Below are 23,103 nucleotides of genomic sequence, written 5' to 3'. Positions count from 1 at the left end.
GCAGCACACGTGTGTAAGTGTGTGTGTGCGGAAGGATCTTCACACTGTTTCCTGTTCTTGTTCCTGATGGGGATCCAGCTGCAGCAGCTGTTTACGAGCTGCTCTGAGGCTCAGAAAAGATCAGTGGGCTGCATCATGTGACCTGCAGTCCATCAGCAGGTTGCATGTGACGCTGCTCAGCTCAGGTGGCCTTTACACTGATGAAGCTTCCGACTGGATGGTGCCACACCACAGCAGGTGACTGATTTACAAACAGCTGCTGAAACCCGATCCACATCTCCACACCTGTCCACCCAAAGGCCACAGGGGACACACCCTGAATCAGCTCTGATTCTGGGCTCAGGTTGAAATTTAATGCCAGAGGTGATACCAGAGGATGCAGGCATGAGTAGTGACATCAAATTGGGTAAAATTAGGTAGGTAATTGTCAGCAGCTACCTGGACTCACCTGATTGGCCAATAAACAGTACATTTATGTTGATGATCAATTAATTGCTCAGTTTTTGATGTTTGGGACTAAATGATGAACCTGATCACTGATGGCACCTGTGGCCACACCCAGCAGTGACATCACAGTGTTGTGGACTACACCTGTAGATCACTGATGTACAGGTGTACTCCACAGGTGATCAATCACAGAAACAGTGTGAGCTAGTTGCAGCTTAGAGGGAACACTGCGGAGACCTGTGCTGGATCTGGTCTGGCTTGGTAGTCTTAAGAGCTTGGAAAAAAAAAAAAAAAAAAAAGGTGACTGGACTTCTTTAATTTTCTTGAAGATGTTTCACCTCTCATCCAAGAGGCTTCCTCAGTTCTTAAAGCAAAAGGTGGAGAGTCCCAGGTATTTAAACCCTAGTGGGGGTGTCCCCTTTAGAGGTGGTCACTGACACATTGTTGATCACGTGCATCATCACATGAGCCAAGGTGTGAAAGGCGTGGGTCGTTACTACCAGGGGTTTCTGGTGAAACCACCGTGAGACTTTGTCCCTTTTACTCCTCCTTCCATGTCCATATATGTTCACTGTAAACGACCATCACTGAACATAGGTGCTTCAACCCCCACTCCCACCTTTCTTCAGGTGATCTCAATAGGTCACATGATAGGGTGGGGGAAGGTCTCACAGTAGTTTCACCCAAAATCCCACCAATAGATCACACCTTGTTTCACACCTTGGCTCATGTTGGCACATGATCAACATTGGGTCAGTGACCACCTCTGAAGGGGACACCCCCACTAGGGTTTAAATACCTGAGACTCTCCACCTTTTGCTTTAAGAACTGAAGAAGCCTCTTGGATGAGAGGTGAAACATCTTCAACAAATGAAAGAAGTCCAGTCACCTTCTTTTTCAATTACCTGGATGACAGAGAACCTACACAGACATTGTCTAACTTGTTAAAAGTCCATGTCAGAAACACAAACAGGTGTGTAGCTCCATCTGCAGTCCAAGGCCCCGCCTACTACAGAGCTGGGCCTAAATAAACCTGCAGATGATGTCCTCCTTCTCTGGGTGACTGACAGCCTTCAGCTCAGACGGAGGACTCGCGGGCGGTTTTGGATCGCAGTGCTCCGTCACGGTTCAGGAAGGGGAAGGTGGTGCCAAGGCAGCCGGAGGCCACGGTGAGACCCAGACTGGCCCAGGCGCAGCAGATGGACCAGCCATAACCGTGATCCACATCGGCCGGTAGGCCGTAGATGAAGGGCGGGTTTCTGGAAAGGTCGTAGGTCACGCTGGCTGCATACGTACACAGAGAGATGGTGCAGAAGATCCCTGAGAAAAGATCAGAAATCATATCAGACAGACACCTGAACCGGGAATCTACTGGCTGCGAGTGATTGGCTGAGTCCACCAGGTGCTCTTTTGTCTGGATTACCAACAAGTAAAATATTCACTTGTAGTTGGTTACTGTCGCCACATGGGGGAGCCTTCCTCCTTGAAATGGGGCTATAGCAGAGAGTGGTACACAGACAGTGTCAGAGCTTCTCATCAGTCAGTGTATGGATTACTGTAACATACCCTGGCCTCGGTATTAGAAATAGGCTATGAAACAGAAGATCAGTGACAGGAAGTGACCTCAGGCTGACTGCTGCTCAGCTGTCATATCTACACTCTCATTAATTCATCTGCTTTGCATGAACCAGTTTCAGGTTGTTAAGGTTTGCTGATGTGCCACCAGGTTCAATTTTAGGTCCTATTTTTTTCTGGATTTATATACCAACACCCAGCCACCACCTCCTTTCATTTCTACGACCTGGAGCGAGCTTCTCTAAAGATGCTCTCAGAAACCTTTCAGTTATTTAAAAAAGCTCAGCTTCCTGTTTGAGTCACGTCCACATGATCGAGTTCACAGCCTCCGATACTCAGGTGAGTGCTTGTGAAGGTGACCACTGTTTAACCTTCAGAACTTCTCGAAACCACGTGTGTGATGAACCGTCGCGCTCAGATTTACTCTAAAGAATTTTTAAGACATCTTCGTTTTGATGGCCTCGCTCCGATCACCTCTGCTCGCTGCTATTCGCTCATGCTCTGAGTCCCAGCTGTGCTGTGAGGCCGCAACATTCAATGTTCAGTTTGTAAATAAAGTTTCGTCTGTGACCACTATAGGGAGACACGGGTCTGCTGCACAGACCAGGTGAGTTACCTGCCATGAGGAAGAGGAGCCCGGAGACGTGTTGTGTCAGACTCTCCTCCCAGAAGAATCCCACCGAAGCTACGATGCTCCCACACAGCAGGACAGCCGCCGCCATGCCCAGAAAGCCTGCCGTGATGCGGCGTAGGTCTGATGAAAAACACACACGTTACACACACACGTACTTGACAACATACACAGATTTCCTGGGTAAACACAGGTGAGTCTGCCACAGGTGAACGCTGGTCAGGTTCTGTGATGATCTCAGTGATCAATAAACCGCCAGAGTCCCAACAGAGGGCCTGGACACATCTGAGAGGAAGCTCGCATGTTCGCGCACACACATATACAAAGTGATCAGCACAGGAAATGCAGAAACACAGAGCGTTGCTGTGGTAACTGTTCCTTAGTGCTGTTACATAAAACTGATGGTGTGTTTCTGTGGCAACTGTGACTGGCAGCGAGGAGGGCAGCGAGAAGCCAAGCCAATTACTGGAAGAGTCCAAATGATGGAGGTTGATCTATAATCTGTAATCAGAGCTATGAACAGCCAATAGGGCACTGACGCTCTCAGTGATGTCACAGGGTTAAAATCCTGAGATGTAATTGGTGCTGAAGCAAAACAGTCCAAACACACAGAGCGTTGGTGTAAAGAGAACCAAGCGTCCAATTGCAATGACCTCACTGAGTTGTCGTCATCATGCATCATCATGCGTGCAGGGTCGCATGTGAATGCATGACAGGAAATGAAGAATGATTTCTTCTTCTTCTGTGAGGTCTCGCTCCTCTCAGGGTCACCTGCACAGGTGTTCAGGTGTGAAAACGTACCGACGCCAAACTGTCTGAGAGTGAAAGAAAACTCAGAAACACCAACTGAACCTGAATGTCACACTGAGGGAACAGAGACCTGCCTACGCACGCACACACACACACACGCGCGTGCGCATGCACACTTGCGCACACACACACATAAAAGAAAGTACAGCCTCTTTCAGCTTTAATGTTTCCATCATCAGGACATAATAAAAATCATCTGGTCCTCGGCAGGTTCTGAAGTGATTTAAATACATCGAGTCATTATTTACTGATCAAACACTGAGCCAACATGCAGAAGCTGTATGTGGAAAAACTGACTCCACCTCACTGCCTACACAGGAATTCAGCAGCAGCCAGGTGCTGATACACACACTGATTAACTGACCATCAGCAGGTGAGCACGTCTGTGACAGCAGAGATTCAGCAGGCCTCAGTCAGCGTGTTAAAGGTTAAAGTTCATGACAGCACAATTAGAAACATACTGTACAAGTATGGCTGGTTTGAAAGATTACCAGGAGAAAGCCTCTTCTCTCTAAAAGTAGATGGTAGCACAGCTTAGGTTTGCAAAGCTGCATCTGATCAAACCACAAGATTTCTGGAACAAACGAGACCAAAGTGCAGATGTTTGTCCATAACGCACGTTTGGAGGAAACCAAACTCAGCACAAACACCTCAGAGCAGCACGGTGGAGGAGGGCTGAGGATTTGGGCTCCCTGCAGTCACTGAGTGACCTGAACTCCTCTGTATACCAAAGTATTCTAGAGGCACAGGTGAGGCCGTCTGTCCCACAGCTTAAGCTTGGACCAAACTGGGTCAATAACAGGACAAAGATCCAAGCACAGCAGCGAGAATGAAGGTGCTGCAACGGCCCGGTCAGAGTCCAGACCTGCTGCAAACCTCAATGAGCTGAAGCAACGCTGAGAAGGAGAGTGGGCCAAAACTCCTCCACATTGATGTGACAGACTGATAAAGTCACACAGGAAACCATCACTGCAACTTATTGCTGCTGAAGGAGGTCCTACAAGCTGCTGAATCAGGGGGCGGATTCAGTTTTTCACACACTGCTTCTGCATGTTGGCTCAGTGTTTGTTCAGTAAATAATGACTCGATGTAATGTGTCATCTGAAGACGTATTTAAATAATTTTAGAACCTGCTGAGGACCAGATGATTTTTATTATGTCCTGATCATGGAAACATTAGAACTGAAAGATGCTGTACTTTCTTTTTACTCTGTTATATTTGCAGGATAAAAGACCGAAATGCAGAACTTCAGGAGAACAAAAACTAACCTTAATTAGGCAGCAGAGACCACAAAGGGAAAGAAATGGGCACCCAACAAGAAGCACACAAGGACAGAGCACAGCTGAGGCTCACAGACATTGTGACTGTGGGCAGCACTATACCCACATTGAGAACTGGGGTGTCCTTCTACCGTAGCTCAGCTATGGCATTTTGGTGTGGTGTGCCAGCTGCACTGAGGTTCACAAGAAGCCTTTTAAGGGAGTCGTCAAATCAGCACCGATCTTTTAAATACAGACATCAAAATTATAAGCAAGGCATTACCAATCAGATTAGATAAAGTTATACACACTCTCATTCACCCCAACCAGACAGGTTTTATTAAAGGCAGTCAGTCATCCATCAATCAGTTTTCCCACAACAGTAAATCTAACAGTAATTATTTCACTAGATACAGAAAAAGCTTTTGATAGAGTAAACTGGAAATTTGTTTTTGCAATACTCCCCAAATTTGGGTTTGAGGAAACATTTATTAATTGGATAATTGGACACTTCGCCAATGGTCACAGTCACCACCAGTGGGCTGATTTCACAAAATTACACTCGTCACAGTGAGACCAGGCGAGGATATCCTCCTCCTCTTTTTGCTCTATTCATAGAACCATAGCAGCTGCAATAAGACGAAATGAAACGGCCACTACAGAGCACAAAATCATCCTATATGCAGATGATGTTTTATTACTTCTTCAGAACCCTCAACCATCCCTATTAGAATCTCTCTCAATTATTACTTCCTTCTGAAGAGTAACCGACTACTCAATTAACTGATCTAAATCAACTGTTTTACCACTCTGTATAGACAAACAGGATGTGACAGCCCTGATGTCATTGCACCACCCCCACACAGGCAATATTAAAATGTCCCTGAAGCTATTTAGCCTCAACTTCATTACTCAAAGCATTACAATATGATTTAAATGGCTGGTCCAACCTCATCGTCTCCCTTTACAAAGGAATGTCAGTCTTACCTAAAATTAATTATTTATTTTCAGTGATCCACATTTGTCCAAACAGGACCTGGTTCACATCCCTTAATTCTGCCCTGTCAAAATTCTATTGGAGAAACAAGCCTCCTCATATAAAACTCAACATAGCAAAAATCTAAATTTCAGGATTAGAATCCCCGAACTTTGAATTTTACGATCTTGTAAACCAGCTAAAATAATCACTCAATGGCTCAATCACTCTCAGTCTGACTCCTCCTGGTTAGATATGGAACAAGCATTATCTAAAGATATACAGTTAACGGTCCTTCCTTTAATCTGTCAATCTATTGAAAAAACAAAAAAACCATCAGTGCTTCCAAAGCATATCAATAGCTGCAACTCTGACAGCTTGGTGGAAATTCCACAGTTACATTCTCCCTCAGGTCACCAATTTGGAACAAGCCAGACCTTATAATCAATAAAACTACATTCAATGTAATAAAATGGAAAGATAAAGGGATTACCCATCTTCTGCATTTATTTAATAATGATTTTTTTGTTAATTTTCAATATTTAGTCCATGAATTTGGCATTGGAAATTCTCAATTCTTAGAATATTAAAAATCAAACAACTGCTATTAAATTGTATTTTTCAGACTATTCTGAAACTTACAGGAAAATTATATGACATATTTACAGAAACCTAATTTTCTCCAGATCTGCATCATCTTCAACTACATTAGAAACAAAATAGGATTTAGTGAATTAAACAAAACACCTCTGACACCTTCTTACTATCTGCACCTCAATTAGACACTTTTGGAATCACCTTTCACACTTACTGGGCTGCTGCAGCCTGTTGTCCCTGAAACTCTGGATCTAAATAAAGCAACTTATCATCCGTCTAATTGTGAGGTCCATTATGTTCTCCTTACAGCCCTAACTCTCACCAAGAAGGTCATCCTTTTAAACTGGATATCAAAAATGACTATATATGCATTAATTGATTATGTCTCTCTAGAAAAACTGTCAGTCCCCCTTAAAAAGCACTGAATTTAACCAAGCCTTGTGTTGGAGTTATGGTATAAATTCCATTCTGTTTCTTATGAATTATCATATCTTCTGTTTGTATATTTTCTATAAGTTGTTTTATGTACATATGATACTGTTGTTTTTATGTTTGAAATGGAAACACGTGGTGACATTTTTTACAAAGGAAGTTGTAGTTACCTGCAGGCTGTTTTCAGCCTGCAGAGAACACATATAGGATACGTGTCTCATATACGCCATGTTACATGCACATTCTACAGGATACTTACTACCATATATGGTAAGGAAAAAGCCAAGAATGTTGTTTATTACATGCTGTAAACTGCATTTGGTGTAACCCACGTGATCTTATTGTGAAAGTCCGAATAAAAGCGCTGCGCAGGAAGCCGTCCTTTAGTAATCACCCTATTCAAACACAGTAATCACCCTATTGTATTTGTAACTAAATGATGAACTGTCATGTATCGTCTGTGTGGCAGGCAGGAAGGAGGACCCCAATGCAGGACACGCCAGGCACAGGTAAAAGGTAATTCAACTTTATTATCAGGTGCACAACAAAAGGCCGGACTAGGCAGAGCTAGTGGCAAAACACCGAGCAAAATATGAAAGCAGAACAGGATACACAGCAGGAGACATAGACGACGACGCGACAACAGGCACTGAAAACACTGGACTTAAATACACAAGAGGCCTGATGAGGGAAGAGGAAACAGGTGGGAACACAGGTGACACTGATAACACTGACGAGACCAGGGGAAGCAAAACTAAACACAAGAGACCAGAACTGGATGACTATCAAAATAAAACAGGAAGTAACACGATGGAACAGAAACGCAGACCTGACACAATAGAGAGAACACCAGGGACTAGAAATAATTAAACCTCACAACCAAAAGAAATCCCAAACAGAACAGACAAAACGAAGCAAAACAAAAACACACGGGGTCCTGTGGACCCCGGACCATGACAGTACCCCCCCCTCAAGGGACGGCCCCAGACGTCCCAACCGAAACAAACAAAAAAAAAAAAACAAAACAAACCAGACCAGGGCGGGAGGAGGGGGAACCGGACGGAGGGACCGAAACAAACCAAACCCGGGGGACAAAACAGAAGTCAAAAACAGGTCAGGGGGTCTGCCAGGGAAGTGACAAGGTCCAAAACAAAACAAAAACACAGGGCAAACCAAAAATCGGCGCCACCAAGCCAGAAAAAAACAGTCCAATAAACAGTTCAGGGTACGAGGACAAAGATGGCCGAAGCAGTCCAGGGAACCAAAACAACAAAACACAAAGAACCAGAAACAAAAAACACAGGGCCCAAACAAAAAAACAGCACAAGGCCAGAAACCAGTCCATAATGTTCAGGGGGCCGCCCGGGCCAAGGGGCAGAAATCACAGGCCAGGAAAAAGAAGGGTCCTCAGGAGGCCGACCACGCTCCCAGCGACGGCGACGATGGATGACCTCAGGTGGGCGGCGAAGAGACGAGACAGGAGGCCGGCCGCGCTCCCAGCGGCGGCGGCGACGAAGAGACAGGACTGGAGGCCGGCCGCGCTCCCAGCGGCGGCGGCGACGAAGAGACAGGACTGGAGGCCGGCCGCGCTCCCAGCGGCGGCGGCGACGAAGAGACAGGACTGGAGGCCGGCCGCGCTCCCAGCGGCGGCGGCGACGAAGAGACAGGACTGGAGGCCGGCCGCGCTCCCAGCGGCGGCGGCGACGAAGAGACAGGACTGGAGGCCGGCCGCGCTCCCAGCGGCGGCGGCGACGAAGAGACAGGACTGGAGGCCGGCCGCGCTCCCAGCGGCGGCGGCGACGAAGAGACAGGACTGGAGGCCGGCCGCGCTCCCAGCGGCGGCGGCGACGAAGAGACAGGACTGGAGGCCGGCCGCGCTCCCAGCGGCGGCGGCGACGAAGAGACAGGACTGGAGGCCGGCCGCGCTCCCAGCGGCGGCGGCGACGAAGAGACCGGACTGGAGGCCGGCCGCGCTCCCAGCGGCGGCGGCGACGAAGAGACAGGACTGGAGGCCGGCCGCGCTCCCAGCGGCGGCGGCGGCGAAGAGACAGGACTGGAGGCCGACCGCGCTCCCAGCGGCGGCGGCGGCGAAGAGACAGGACTGGAGGCCGGCCGCGCTCCCAATGGCGGCGGCGGCGAAGAGACAGGACTGGAGGCCGGCCGCGGGACAGGACAGGAGGCCGGCTGTGCTTCCAATGGCGGCGGCGACAAACAGACGAGACAGGAGGCTCGGACTGAGCGGGACCCTCCAGCGTGGGCTCTGGATGTGCAGGCTGGGGCTGCTTTGCAGGGCGCGCAGTCGTCCCCTCCGACGGCTGGGTCTGCTTAGGGCATTGTTTGGGTGAGTCCGATGGTGAGGTTGATGGTGACTGGGGAGCTGACTGGGACTCTGACTGGGAGACTAGGGACTCTACAGCAGCTGACGGGAGAGACTGGGGCTGAGACAGGGAAGCTACTGAGGCTGACACCAGAGGTGCTGGCAGAAGCTGAGGGGTAGTTGCAGCTGACCAAGACTGAGGGGAGACTGCTACAGCTAACATTGACAACTGTGAGGTACCTGGTAGTGCTGACACTGGGGACTTTGACTGCGTGGAAGCTAACTGAGTGCGAGGCAGAGCGACTGGAGCAGAAGCTAACTGAGTGCGAGGCAGAGCGACTGGAGCAGAAGCTAACTGAGTGCGAGGCAGAGCGACTGGAGCAGAAGCTAACTGAGTGCGAGGCAGAGCGACTGGAGCAGGAGCTGACTGAGTGCGAGGCAGAGCTACAGGAGCAGGAGCTTACTGAGTGCGAGGCAGAGCTACAGGAGCAGGAGCTGACTGAGTGCGAGGCAGAGCTACAGGAGCAGGAGCTGACTGAGTGCGAGGCAGAGCTACAGGAGCAGGAGCTGACTGAGTGCGAGGCAGAGCTACAGGAGCAGGAGCTGACTGAGTGCGAGGCAGAGCTACAGGAGCAGGAGCTGACTGAGTGCGAGGCAGAGCTACAGGAGCAGGAGCTGACTGAGTGCGAGGCAGAGCTACAGGAGCAGGAGCTGACTGAGTGCGAGGCAGAGCTACAGGAGCAGGAGCTGACTGAGTGCGAGGCAGAGCTACAGGAGCAGGAGCTGACTGAGTGCGAGGCAGAGCTACAGGAGCAGGAGCTGACTGAGTGCGAGGCAGAGCTACAGGAGCAGGAGCTGACTGAGTGCGAGGCAGAGCTACAGGAGCAGGAGCTGACTGAGTGCGAGGCAGAGCTACAGGAGCAGGAGCTGACTGAGAGCGAGGCAGAGCTACAGGAGCAGGAGCTGACTGAGACTGGAGGGAGGCTGGAGGAGCAGGAGCTGACTGAGACTGGAGGGAGGCTGGAGGAGCTACAGCTGACTGAGACTGGAGGGAGGCTGGAGGAGCTACAGCTGACTGAGACTGGAGGGAGGCTGGAGGAGCTACAGCTGACTGAGACTGGAGGGAGGCTGGAGCTACAGCTGACTGAGACTGGAGGGAGGCTGGAGCTACAGCTGACTGAGACTGGAGGGAGGCTGGAGCTACAGCTGACTGAGACTGGAGGGAGGCTGGAGCTACAGCTGACTGAGACTGGAGGGGAGCTGAAGCTACAGCTGACTGAGACAGAGGAAGAGCTGCAGCTGCTGCTGCAGGCGGCTTGGTGCGTGACTGTGGCAGCGGGGGCTCTGCTGATGCAGGCGACGGAGACTGAAGCTGGGGCAGATGCTCTGCTGCTGCAGGTGTGGACGGCTGAAGGCGAAGGGTGGTGACCAGAAAGTCCTTTACTAACCCGTGTAAGGAATCCAGAAGCCAAGGAGAGTTATCAACCAGCCCTTGAAGCTTGGCTGCAATGGCTTTCTGTTCTTCCTCACACGGGTCAGACAACAGTTCAAAACACAGAGTGTCCACTCTCCGAATGATTATTGTTTTCTTTTCCTCAAATAGGGCAAGAGCCGCTGAGTCCATAGCTTCACGGTATGATATGGTTTCAGGTTTGTCCATGTGAGCCTTGCTAACAGTTTGTGGTTTAATAGTTCCTTTTGAACCCAAAACAGACTGACTCACTGTGTTGGTGGGCTGAGATACTGGTGGTGCAGACGGCGGGGAAACCTGCGGCAGCGATGGTGGCGATGAAATCCGCGGCTTTATACCGCACGGCGCCGGAGGGGATCCTCTCCACCGCTGCTGGGAGTCTAGCTGCCTGCCCTCCGGAACAGGCTGAGGCGGCAGTGAAGAGAGTGAACTGGGTGGCCAGGGACCTTTATATCCCAGGTACCGGGAAAACGCTTCCTCTGGCGTCATCCCACTTGGCTCCGGAGAAAACTCCCTCCGCTGCCGCCGAGAATTCCTCTTCCTCCGTTGTTGCTCTGACTGCGAGAGGGAAGAGGGGCGAGTGAGCGGAGAGGCAGGTGCGGGAGCGGCTGGAGCCAAAAACAGTCCGTCCCCATGATAAACCTGCGGCTTAGGCTGTAGAGGTGAGCGGCGTTGTCGGGGACCCTTCCAATATTCGGGTCCCCCCAGAGCCAGGCGAGAGCCACTGTACACCTCCGTATCCGCGGGGTCCATTCTGGTCGCGTCGTTCTGTCATGTATCGTCTGTGTGGCAGGCAGGAAGGAGGACCCCAATGCAGGACACGCCAGGCACAGGTAAAAGGTAATTCAACTTTATTATCAGGTGCACAACAAAAGGCCGGACTAGGCAGAGCTAGTGGCAAAACACCGAGCAAAATATGAAAGCAGAACAGGATACACAGCAGGAGACATAGACGACGACGCGACAACAGGCACTGAAAACACTGGACTTAAATACACAAGAGGCCTGATGAGGGAAGAGGAAACAGGTGGGAACACAGGTGACACTGATAACACTGACGAGACCAGGGGAAGCAAAACTAAACACAAGAGACCAGAACTGGATGACTATCAAAATAAAACAGGAAGTAACACGATGGAACAGAAACGCAGACCTGACACAATAGAGAGAACACCAGGGACTAGAAATAATTAAACCTCACAACCAAAAGAAATCCCAAACAGAACAGACAAAACGAAGCAAAACAAAAACACACGGGGTCCTGTGGACCCCGGACCATGACATGAACTAAATGAAGAATTATAATAATATTTATTATTATTATTACTGATAAAGGAAATGTACTCTGTGCTCTGTGGCCCTCCCAAATGACTGCACTCCTCACCTTATCTCTAAGGAAAAGGCCAGCCACCCTTTGGAGGAAGCTCATTTCTGCCGCTTGTATCTGCAGTCTGGTTCTTTTGGTCACTACCCAAAGCTCGTGATCGTAGGTGAGGGTAGGGACGTAGATCGCCCACTAAATTGACAGCTAAATTGACATAAATGCTCTTCACCACAATGGACCGGTGCAGCATCCGCATCACTGCAGACGCAGCCCCAATCCATCTGTCAATCTCCTGCTCTCTTCTCCCCTCACTTGTGAACGAGACCCCGAGATACTTAGGCCCCATTTACATGAGAACGTTTCAGGTGAAAACAATAAAGCTTTGATGCATTTCGGCCTGTTGTTTACAAGACAACTGCATTTCGAGTCCCTGAAAACAGCACGATTTGAAAACAGGTTTGAGATGTTCTCCGTCTGTGTAAACAACAAAAACACTACTTTTTTGAAAACGGGGGTCACTAGCACATGCGCACTATGGTTGCAACTCCTATACACACACTGCCAACTTGTGGCCTGGCACAAGAACTACATCATTTTCACTGTCTTGCAGTTCCATGTGAACGGCAATCATTTTAAAAACATTTCCGTCTGAATGCATTCATTTTCAAAAACAGAAAAATGAGACCGTTTCCACTGGATCATTCTCATGTAAACAGGTCCGTAAACTCCTCTGGACCATGGCCTCAGACTTGGGAGGTGCAAATTCTCATACCTGCCACTTCACACTCCAGTGCGAACTGCTCCAGCTGGAGGCCACCACCTGATGAAGCCAACAGGACCACATCATCCGCAAAAAGCAGAGATAAGATTCTGAGGCCACCGAGGCGGAAGCCTTCCACCACAAGGCTACGCCTAAAAATCAGTGACAAAGGGCAGTCCTGGCAAAGTCCAACACCCACAGGAAATGAATCAGACTTATTGCAAAACAATATGGACCAAGATCTCGCTGCAGTTGAACAGGGACTGAATGGCTCATAATGACGGGCCAGACACCCCACACTCCCACAGTACCCCCCACAGGATACCCCAAGGGATTCGGTCGAATGCCTTCTTCAAGTCCACAAAACACATGTAGACTGGTCGGGCAAACTCCCACATGCACTCGAATATCCTTGAAAGGATAAAGAGTTGGTCCAGTGTTCCACGACCAGGACGAAAACAGCATTGTTCCTCTTGGATCTGAGGTTCGACTAACGAACAAAAGCTCCCTTCCAGCACCCTGGCACAGATCTTCCTAGGGGGGCTGAGGAGTGCGATCCCCTGATAGTTGGAGCACACCCTGTGGTGTTCGGCTGGAGCTGGGAGTTGAAGATCCTGCAAACTGGGGCCTCTGTCAGGTATTCCCAGCGCATTCTCAGTAAACGTTTAGGCGTGCCAGATCTGTCCACCATCTTCCCCAGCCACCTGATCGAACTCACCACCAGGTGATGATCAGTTCGACAAACAGATGAACTCTCCTTTCCATCAGCCTGGCATACACCTTCCTGGAGAGGCTGAGGAGTGTGATCTGCCTATAGGTGAAGCACACCTTCTGGTCCCCCTTCTTGAAAATGGAAACCACCACCCCAGTCTGCCAATCCAGAGGCACCGCCCCAGAGTTCCATGCAACGCTGCAGAGACTGGAGCCTCTGCCAGGTGTTCCCAGCGCACCCTCACTATATGTTTAGGTGTGCCAGATTTGTCCACCTGATTCAACTCACCACCAGGTGGTGATCAGTTGACAGTTCAGCTCCTCTCTTCACCAGAATGTCCAGAACATATGCTCACAGTTCTGCTGATACGATTACAAAATTGATCATCAACCTGCAACCTAGGGTGTCCTGGTGTCACGTGCACTTATGGACATCGTTATGTTCAAACATGGTGTTCATTATGGACAAACTGTGGTCTGCACACAAGTCCAGTAAGAAAACACCACTCAGGTTCAAATCAGGCTGTTACAGCCCTCCATGTCTCACTGTTGTTGCCCACGAGTGATAACGTCTTCCAGCAGAACGACAGAGTCACCAGATGCACTCTCGAGCAACCCACCCAGTGACACCAAGGAGCCTGGGTACTATGAACTGTCATTTGGCAACAGCAGTCAGGATGGGTCCGTGTCTCCTCAGGCTAAGGCCCGGCTACCAAGCGCTCTCCATCTAGCACCCTCTCCAGGCCTGGCTCCAGGGTGGGGCCCCGGTAACCCTATCCCAGAGAAGGTCAACTGTTCCCTTGATCTTCTTCTCATAAGGATTGCTGGAATTGCTCTTTGTCTGGCCCCTCACTCAGGACCAATTTGCCCCTGGTATCACTAGGATACAGAAACCCCTCCACCAGAATAAGGTTCACAGAATTGTTTCAATTATTAATTTTCTTTAATATTATCATTATTTTATTCACTTTTTTTCCTTTCATTTATTTATTTATTTTAATGTGCTTGTTTTCAGCCTCACAAGTATATTGGTATATCTTGAGCTGTGCCAGTCAGGGCAGTACCAGGAGGTGTGCAGCAGGGACTACCCACCAATTCTGTATTATGACACTGGGCAGTGGATGTGTGTGCATTCTTACCTATACTTCTTTTTTTTTGCTCATTTAAATTCTTACATGTTTACATTTATATAATTTTTTAGTTTTATAAAACAAGTCTGAATAGGACCAGGACTAAGACTTAAAGGTTTGACTTGATTGCTCTTCGGGTTTGTATACGCTTCTCAGGGAGCTTCTCCAAATGTCATTGCACACCTGTACGATGACAAATAAAGACTTTCTGTTCTGTTCAGGCAGAAGCTCAAATGAAATGCTCCCTGTTCAGCTCTCACTCCCTCCTCTGAGCTCAACAAAATCCCGCTCTTTGTTACGCTCAGCGGGTGAAATCACGCGGTGTCTCAGAATCTGCAGCTGCTGCCTAATCAGTCGTACTCCTTACATTACTCGTGGGTTTCTGTTGCAGATCTGAGTAAAATCTCACTCGTTGGTTGCAGGAGAAAACATCTCTGTTCCCGCGGCAGCGCACGTCTTCCTCATTTTCTCCGTACGGTTTGGAATCTTCTCAGTCAGCGTCTCTTTTTCACTGAGCGTTTTCCTGCTCGTTTTTCCACAGATCGCCATCTCAAAATCTACAGGTGAGATACATTTCAGAAGGTGCAGAGTGTGTGTGTTTGTGCACGTGTACTCACGCAGCAAGTGCCACTCGTCCTGCTGGATGGTCCTGGTCAGGTTCAGGGGGATGTTCCTCAGTCTGATTGGCTGAGAGAAGTGATACTTCACAGCAGTGCAGCGATCTGCAATACCTGCAGAGTCACACAGGTGAGACACCTTTAAGATTCACACACAAGTGTACCTGAGCTGATGTCATCACTACTCCGCTGTTTGCAGATCCAAGCTGACAAAACATAGCAACACTGCATTAAACATCCTGACGTGTTACCTGACGGCGGGTTATATACACACCAGACATCATCATCAAGGGGTCGCATGATGTTGCACACCAACTGCGCAACATCCTCCAAGCGGCTAACTGAGAAGTCCAGTAAGAACCACGACAGGTCAGTGGGGTCCACAGCTGTTGGTCCACATGGCAGTCTGACCACAGGACAAGACCAAAACTAACCAAAGCTAACCAGGACTAACTGACCAAGACTAACCAAAACTAACCAGGACTAACCAAATCTAATCAAGGCTAACCAGGAGCAGGACTGATCAGGATTTTTTAGTCCAGGTCCTGCTAGTCCTTTGGTTCAGTGTGAATCTGTTTCTGTGATGATCCAAACATGATTCCAGTGTTTAGAGAATAAACAGACGCCGGCGCCTGTATAAAGAGGAAGTGCTTGTGCTTGTTGTTGGCCCTACCCGCAAGGATCAATCGATCTAATCGGATCTGAGCTCCAGCCTAATGCTGCATAATGATATGTAACATAATGTCAGCTGATGTGATTAGGACAGCTCTAATCTGATGTGTGGTCCGGCTCCTAGCCGCTCGTTATCGCTCTGACCTCCAACTCTCGGCTCGGCAGCCAGCCAGACTGCAGACACACACACTGCAGCGCCGGCGCCTGCAGAGAGCAAGCAGGACCAGTGTGTCCAATCTGCTCGCAGGTCAGCACAAAAACACAGACCTACAAATCCCACGATGCACCTCACAGTTACTGCAGGGTTCAGGAGGGCGTGGCCTCACATTAATGATGACCACATGATTTATACCACCTACTGTGATGTCATCCAGTGTTAAACATACCATATCATCTGTGTGTGTGTGTGTGTGTGTGTGTGTGTGTGTGTGTGTGTGTGTGTGTGTGTGTACAGGAAGTCGTATACACACACGCATGCACACACACCATGACCATCCAGTGAGTATAAACAAACTGAGCTCCACATTTCTGCACCACACACGACAGATGGATGGAGTGTTTATGTGGGTGTAGAAGCAGGTCGGTTGTAGCAGACTGTGTGTCTCCAGTCTATCAATCAATCATCCATCAAAAACTGATGGTCTTTACTGATGATGTTATTACTGATCTCTGATCACACATGTAAACATGAGGATAAAATGGCTTCAACACATAATGAAAGATTTTGATTTTAAACCTCAAACCTGAGAATGTGAACTGTGATTACAGCCTGATGCCTGTGTGTGTGTGTGTGTGTGTGTGTGTGTGTGTGTGTGTGTGTGTGTGTGTGTGTGTGTGTGTGTGTGTGTGTGTGTGTGTGTGTGTCATTAAGCCATTAATCATGTGCTGTGTGCTGCTGTCATATATTAACCAGCATATGGGCACACATACATGATGCCAACACACATATATAAACACACTCACACAGTTTTCTGACCCAGTCGGTGAGCTTGTGTGTGTTAACCTATCTGCAGTGTGCACTTTGTGTGTGTGTGTGTGTGTGTGTGTGAGAGAGAGAGAGCGCGCAGTCTGACCCCGGTCGATGAGCTTGTCGATGTCCGGGTCCAGTCCCTTGAAATAGCACTTCCTCCACAAGCCGGAGTGGGTGGAGAACAGCGGCCTGCCGCACTCTGTCTCCAGGATGCCCATCCCCAGGATGGCCCGCCAGTTCTCCAGCAGCTCCTCCTCTCTGCTGCCCACATGCACGGGCTTCATCAGCGCCACGTCCCGCTGCCGGGCCCCGCTGTCCACCAGTGGCAGATGGTAGATGGGCATCTCGCGGTTCTTCTGATCGTTGGAGTCGGAGCCGTGCCGGTCGCAGTTCTCCTTGTGCCTGCGCGTGTCGGTCTCGTACCAGTGGTCGGTGGAGATTGCGGTGACCAGCAGCAGCAGTGACAGCACGCTGAGCGCGAGGCTCACCGCGGACACCGTCACCGTGGCCGGCCGGGCTCGCTCCATGGCCGGGACATGGACCGAGCCGCTCCCGGTCCCGGAGCGGGTCCCGGTCCCGGTCCCGCTCTCCGCTCGATTCCCACCGCTGTTGCCGTTACTGGGCATCTTCTGCTGCCATCCTCCCGATCAGCCGTTCCCCGTTTGTCCTCGAGAGCGCGTTGTCATGCCGACTGACCGTCAGAGATGCGCCAAGGTGGAGGCAGGTAACCCCGTCAGTACCGGAAGTGCCCAGAAAGCGCCTTCAGAGTAAAATGACTTTATCGGCAGGAGAAACGGGAGAAGGACGACATGAAGGAATAATGAGCAGGTTTCAGTCAGAGGCTGCAACTGGTAAATATAACATTAAAAAACATGATTCGTTCGTCTGAAGCATGTTTACAATCATGCTTCAGATTTATTTTGTTTTCCATGTGGGATATTCTAAGCCTGGTGCTTCAGTGTGCAGATGTTCCAGATGTTCTTCAGTCTCTTCAGTCTGAGGAGGAAGAAGAAAAGTCTTCTATGTAGTTTATGTTGTTAAACAAATTTTTTCTGACTTTTGTGGCTGTTTCAGGAAAGTAAATTTCTACTTTTGAATGTTCTTGAACTTTTTTTTTTAAAAGCGACTCATTCTGTTCACTTCGTGTTCACTTGCTCTGTTAAATGCTCCTTCACAATAAAGTCCACCGGCTGCAGTCTGACTTTCACTGAGAAATCAGAGTCGCTTCGTTTCAGCCTGTCAGAAACGACAGAAACCATCAAACCAGGTGAATCGGAATTCTCATTTTCATCCTTCAGGGAAAAGTGGCCTTTATTGTGAAAATCATGGCCGGAAGTGCAGAGAGTTGTCTGTTTTGTTGTCCTGCAGCTCAGAGCACATGAACACATGATGAACGCATGAACGCCTGCTCACGTGAGCTCTGCTGTGACACTGTGAGAAATGAGTCGCCCCTCCCTTCAAAATAAAACTATAAAAATGAACTTCCTTTTAAAACAAAGTTCAGATTGTTTTGTTTCTGCAGCTTTTAAATGGACCTTTCTTTGCCGTAGATACATTGCCATGGGAATAACATTTTTCAGGACAGACTGAAAAACAATCTGAAACACATCGCAGACTTTTATTTTGGAATCAGCGAAGATGTCCCAATGTGATGTCACAGCAGACCTGAGTGCTGAGCTGGGTGTGGACTGATCAGAGGTATTGATCAGAACCTGTTTCTCTGAGGCGTTCACTGACCTCCGCTCTCTCACAGTCAGGGAGTGGTGCTGCGTTCAGGGTCTGCTCACAGTGTCAGACCACACGTGGAGGCTTTCTCATATTCAGACCTAACTTTAACATTAGAGCGAGAACCCAACCATGAGACGGCCTCCTGTGAACAGCACTTGGTGACGGTGAGGAGGAAGAACTCCCTTTAAACAGGAAGGCACCTTCAACAGAACCAGGATCAGGGAGGAGCAGCCGTATGAGAGGAAAGAGCAGCACAGAGCAAAGCAGCAACTTTATCAGTGAGATAAAAATGAGTGTGTCCAGGATCAGAGATACTTGCATCTGCAGAACAATTTTCTCAGTCTGACTGAGCAGCTTCCATTAGAGTGAATCCTTAAACCCGTCTCCTTCAGGGTTAATATGTCTCCAAGCGTTGGTCTTCACAGTCTGCGGAGAATCAGTGACGTGGACTCTTTCGTAAACACCTGAATGCGAATGGTTTGAGCCGCTTGGATATTCCAAAGATACTGACAGCTTACAGCATCTGCTGCAGATGTTTCATATCCAGCTGTCATGTGCTGAGTCTAAAGAAAGGAAATGCTGACCAAGCTCACCAGGAAAGCAGGATTTGGTCTTGGAGCTGGATGCTGAGGATAGTGGGCGTGAGGCTCAGCGTGAGGCTCAGACATCGACCTGCCTGCAGATTTTTAGTGACCACATCTCCAAGACACCACAAAGAACCAACTACACCTGCGCCCTTCAGATGGACTTGAGAGAAGTAGAAGAGGAAGAACTCCTCATTCCTATGAGCCTCCTCTGGATACCAAGAATGCTGCAGGAAGTATTGCTCCTTACTCCCTGGGCTCTGGCCGTTTCCTTTACTTGTAGTTTTTTTCCTGTTGGAATATTCTGTCTTACCTTGTGTGTGTGTGTGTGTGTGTGTGTGTGTGTGTGTGTGTGTGTGTGTGTGTGTGTGTGTGTGTGTGTGTGTGCCATTACTTCAGGCTGTCCATCAGACCCCTGAAAGAATAAACAGCGTCCTTCACGCCGAGGTGCCATCCGTCTGCATCTGCTTTAATGCAGTGGCTTTTGTCCAACAGTTTTTCATGCAGACATTTTCTTCCCATTACATCCTGCTCTCCATCTCAGAGAGATTCTGGGTTTGTGAGGCCTTTGGGAGGTGTGACTACTGACCGGTTCCCTCACTGGCTCACCTGATTGTCACACACCTGCAGTAAACAAGGACCACCTCTTTCGTCAGTAGCGTTCAGGCTGCTCTCATGGTTTCTGGTTCTCATGGTGGTTCCCTCAGCTCTTCCTCCTCCTCATTAAACCTTCTGCTCTTCCTCTTCCTCTGGAAACTGACCTGCCCGCTCATCCTTCATCCTCCACAGTCTTCCTCATCCTTCGTGCACTCTTCTGTATGTTCTTTGAATCTGTCTCGGTAAAACACAGACGTAGCTTCTCTTCACACCGGCCAGTTTTCACCTGCATTCTCATTTTAACCCTTCATGACCTATAATAGAACAAGTCTGCCAGACCATATCTTTACACTCATACATGCTGTAGCACCATTTTGAGGAATATTTCAACTTACTATACATCAATAGAATCTCCATAATCCTAATTATTAATAATATGTTTGAAAGAAATCCACAGTAACTACAGAAAGTAGCTAAAAAGTGCACTAACCCACAAAGAAATTGCAAATAATTTTTTGTACCTACACATTTTGCTATATACAGAAATGCCATACCTGTAAACGCTAATGACAACGATAAAGCGCATGAATTACGTTTTGTTGTTTGCACTTTTTATGGAATTTCTGCGAACCCGTCAGAGGAAGGATACAGCGCTCTGGGACACGCTGAATGCATTATAGGTAAGGGTAGATTCTCTGGTTTTATATGCAAAAAGAATTATTGCTCTATCACATGTGGTTGCAATTTGACTGGTATTTAAAAACAGTTACGCAACCACCGGTCACAAAGGGCTACAGACTCAGGGTACTTCTACCTTCTGTGGCCACATTTGAACAGTTTCTGTGAGACCAAAGTGAGAACGTGCCCTCGCCTTCTTCTGATCTCTCAGCTCTTTAATGTTGTGCAGATGGCAGCTTGTTGAGGCACGTTCTTTGTTTCTAAAGTCTCATTTAATCACTTGAACAACACCTCAACCAACTCAAACTCTTCACTGTCTTTTTTCCACCACACTCCTGGTGTGATTTTGGAAATATTCTCCTCAGATTCGACCTCTTCAGGGTTCTTCTCTGTCTTCCTCGTGGACTTAGAACTTCTAGTTTCTTATGGCTTTTCACCACACACAGCCTGCTGTGACCTTCTTGAGAGATCTGTCAGTGATTGTTTCTTCGTCACAGCTCGGGTTCTTGTGTTTTGGAGCTCTCTGGAGGACCTCCTGCTGTGGTACACTCTTTCAAGGTTAAGTCTGTGCTTGCTCAATGCGATGCGATCATTTGTCAGTGGGAGAGAAGCCTTCCACCTGTTCTTCATACTGCAATGAGAATAAAGTTTGTGCACTTCTTGGCTGCAGTGCATGATGGTCTCTGTTGATCGACAGGTTTTCCGTGTGAAATGATGCTCCGCTGTAAATTGGTGATGCAGATGTATTGATTATAACCTCTTCTGTCACGATACAGGAATTTTGGTGGAAAAAATTTTATCTTCTGCCTACATCATCTTTTTAGGTGGCTGATGTCAGAAAATGAATATTACAGTACAGTAAATAACTACAGAACTGTGTACGCAGTGACTGAAGGGGATAAATATGACTATGACAATTTTTAAGGCCCAGCCCGTCAGGTCAGGTGATGAAGACTCTGAGCAGAGGTGACTTTAAATGTCCTGACTCATGTGACTTGTTGTTATCAGTGGGTTAGGATGAGGTTTGTCGTGTCTCCTTGGCGACCTGGTGACTGAGGCCTCATGGGAAATCTCAGGTGACTGCAGCTCTCGTCTTCACAGAGTCAAAACTCAACATGACGCAGAAAAAAGTGGAAGCTTGTCCATTAAGTTGATCAATAATTCAGCAGCGTCCCTGCTGGGTTCTGCTGCTTCCTGTAACATGACCCCCGCCTCCCCCCCTGGAACCACCCTGCTCTCCCTGGAGTCTCCCCCCTCCATTGTGGCATCTCTGATTGGCTGTCACAGCACAGCTGCAGATATCCCTCAGTGTGTTATTGATCTGCTTAATAAATGCTGACTTTTATTGGAAAGATTTTGATGAAAGCACAGACAGTATATATAAAAGAGTAACACCATGACATCATCAACTGGTCAGTAAGGCCCTGATTCAGAGCCTCTACTGCCTTATGTCTGCTGCCATGTTGGGTTTTTGTTTCAGGAAGTGGCCATAATTGGACAAGAGGGTGACGTGCTAATTTATCAGCTAATGTTAGCTAGCTTGGTTAACACAGACTGTATGGGGGCATGATTCAGACACAGATACAGTGGTATGCAAAAGTTTGGGCACACCTGATAACCTTCATGATTTTCCTTTATAAATCATGGGTTGTTCGGATCAGCAATTTCAGTTAAATATATCATATAGTAGACGAACACAGTGATATTTGAGAAGTGAAATGAAGTTTATAGGATTTACAGAAAGTGTGCAATAATTATTTATGTAGAGGAACAAGTACAACGTTCTGGAACGGCCATCTCAGTCCCCAGACCTGAATATTATTGAAAATCTGTGGTGCGATTTAAAGCGGGCTGTCCATGCTCAGAAACCATCAAACCGGACTGAACTGGAGATGTTTTGGAAAGAAGAATGGTCCAAAATACCTTCAACCAGAATCCAGACTCTCATTGGAAGCTATAGGAAGTGTTTAGAGGCTGTTATTTCTGCAAAAGGAGGATCTACTAAATATTGATGTCATTTTTCTGTTGAGGTGCCCAAACTTGTGCGCCTGCCTAATTTTGTTTAAATAATTATTGCTAATCAGTTACATCCAATCAAAATCCTCAAATCTCACTCTGCAAACTGGAGCTCAGCCTTGTTGGGTGGTCTGTTAGTCCAGTGAAGCACATAGCAGCCAATTACTGGTCAGATAATTGCATTAAAAATGCCCCAAAAGGCTCCAACAGCACAAACACGGTCCTGAGATCCAGTTCAGGGACAAAAGTTAGCTGTGGTGAACCCTAGCAGACAGCTAGCAGCTACAGCCGCCTGTGTTCCCAGTCAAAGAGGCCACACCCCTAATAATGTAAACTTTATTTAAACAGGTGAGTCATAAACACTTTTCCCCCTACAGCTGATATGAAGGGGGACCAAAAAGATGGTGATGCGTATCCGCGGGTTTCTCTAAGAGCATAGGTAGGCTGCCATGACAGACTGCTACTTCTGCTGTACGGTTTTATACTTCCAGTTACCCAAAGTCAGAGCCGGAGTTAATGACAAAATTCAGTTACTTTGTGCTGTAACAGGCGGCTTTATTAGTTGGAACATGAGCTCGGGTTCAACTTGTGCTGTTGTCGGTTGTCACTACATCAGTCTGTACATTTTTTTCAAATTATTTCATTCTGTAAATTTGTTCTTTTTCCCCCAAATTATACTACCCAGTTGCACATCCTATTACCGTATTTTTTCCTTAAGTTTTCCTTTAATGTACAGCCTCTCATTTTTTTTGCGTTATTTTATTTATAGTGAGACACTACAGCATACAGCCTACACAAAG

At 48.1% G+C, this 23,103-nt stretch overlaps 1 protein-coding gene across 1 annotated transcript; it reads right to left on the bottom strand.

Annotated features, from left to right (window-relative positions):
• Positions 1-1,307: 1,307 nt before the first annotated feature.
• tmem178a (transmembrane protein 178a) lies at positions 1,308-17,484 on the bottom strand. Its single transcript, XM_030743089.1, has 4 exons — positions 16,804-17,484; positions 15,059-15,172; positions 2,639-2,776; positions 1,308-1,767 (listed from the first exon to the last, which is right to left on the bottom strand). Exons 1-4 carry the CDS (start codon positions 17,324-17,326, stop codon positions 1,526-1,528), a joined length of 1,017 nt encoding a protein of 338 aa, XP_030598949.1. The 5' UTR covers positions 17,327-17,484; the 3' UTR covers positions 1,308-1,525.
• Between the last annotated feature and the right edge of the window lie 5,619 nt (positions 17,485-23,103).

This window comes from Archocentrus centrarchus, chromosome 1, assembly GCF_007364275.1.
Source record: "Archocentrus centrarchus isolate MPI-CPG fArcCen1 chromosome 1, fArcCen1, whole genome shotgun sequence".
In the NCBI taxonomy this organism is placed as follows: Eukaryota; Metazoa; Chordata; class Actinopteri; order Cichliformes; family Cichlidae; genus Archocentrus; species Archocentrus centrarchus.
Note: the sequence above shows the minus strand (reverse complement) of the source record. Positions and strands in the feature narration are given on the sequence as shown.

What these genes read in the sequence shown, in the direction of transcription:
- tmem178a (XM_030743089.1), bottom strand. Translation starts at nt 17,326, where the DNA reads ATGCCCAGTAACGGCAACAGCGGTGGGAATCGAGCGGAGAGCGGGACC. An exon ending in CGACAAGCTCATCGACCGGG is followed by an intron (nt 15,173 to 16,803) that starts GTCAGACTGCGC and finishes GTGACTCTGCAG; the next exon opens with GTATTGCAGATCGCTGCACT. An exon ending in GCTCCTCTTCCTCATGGCAG is followed by an intron (nt 1,768 to 2,638) that starts GTAACTCACCTG and finishes ATCTTTTCTCAG; the next exon opens with GGATCTTCTGCACCATCTCT.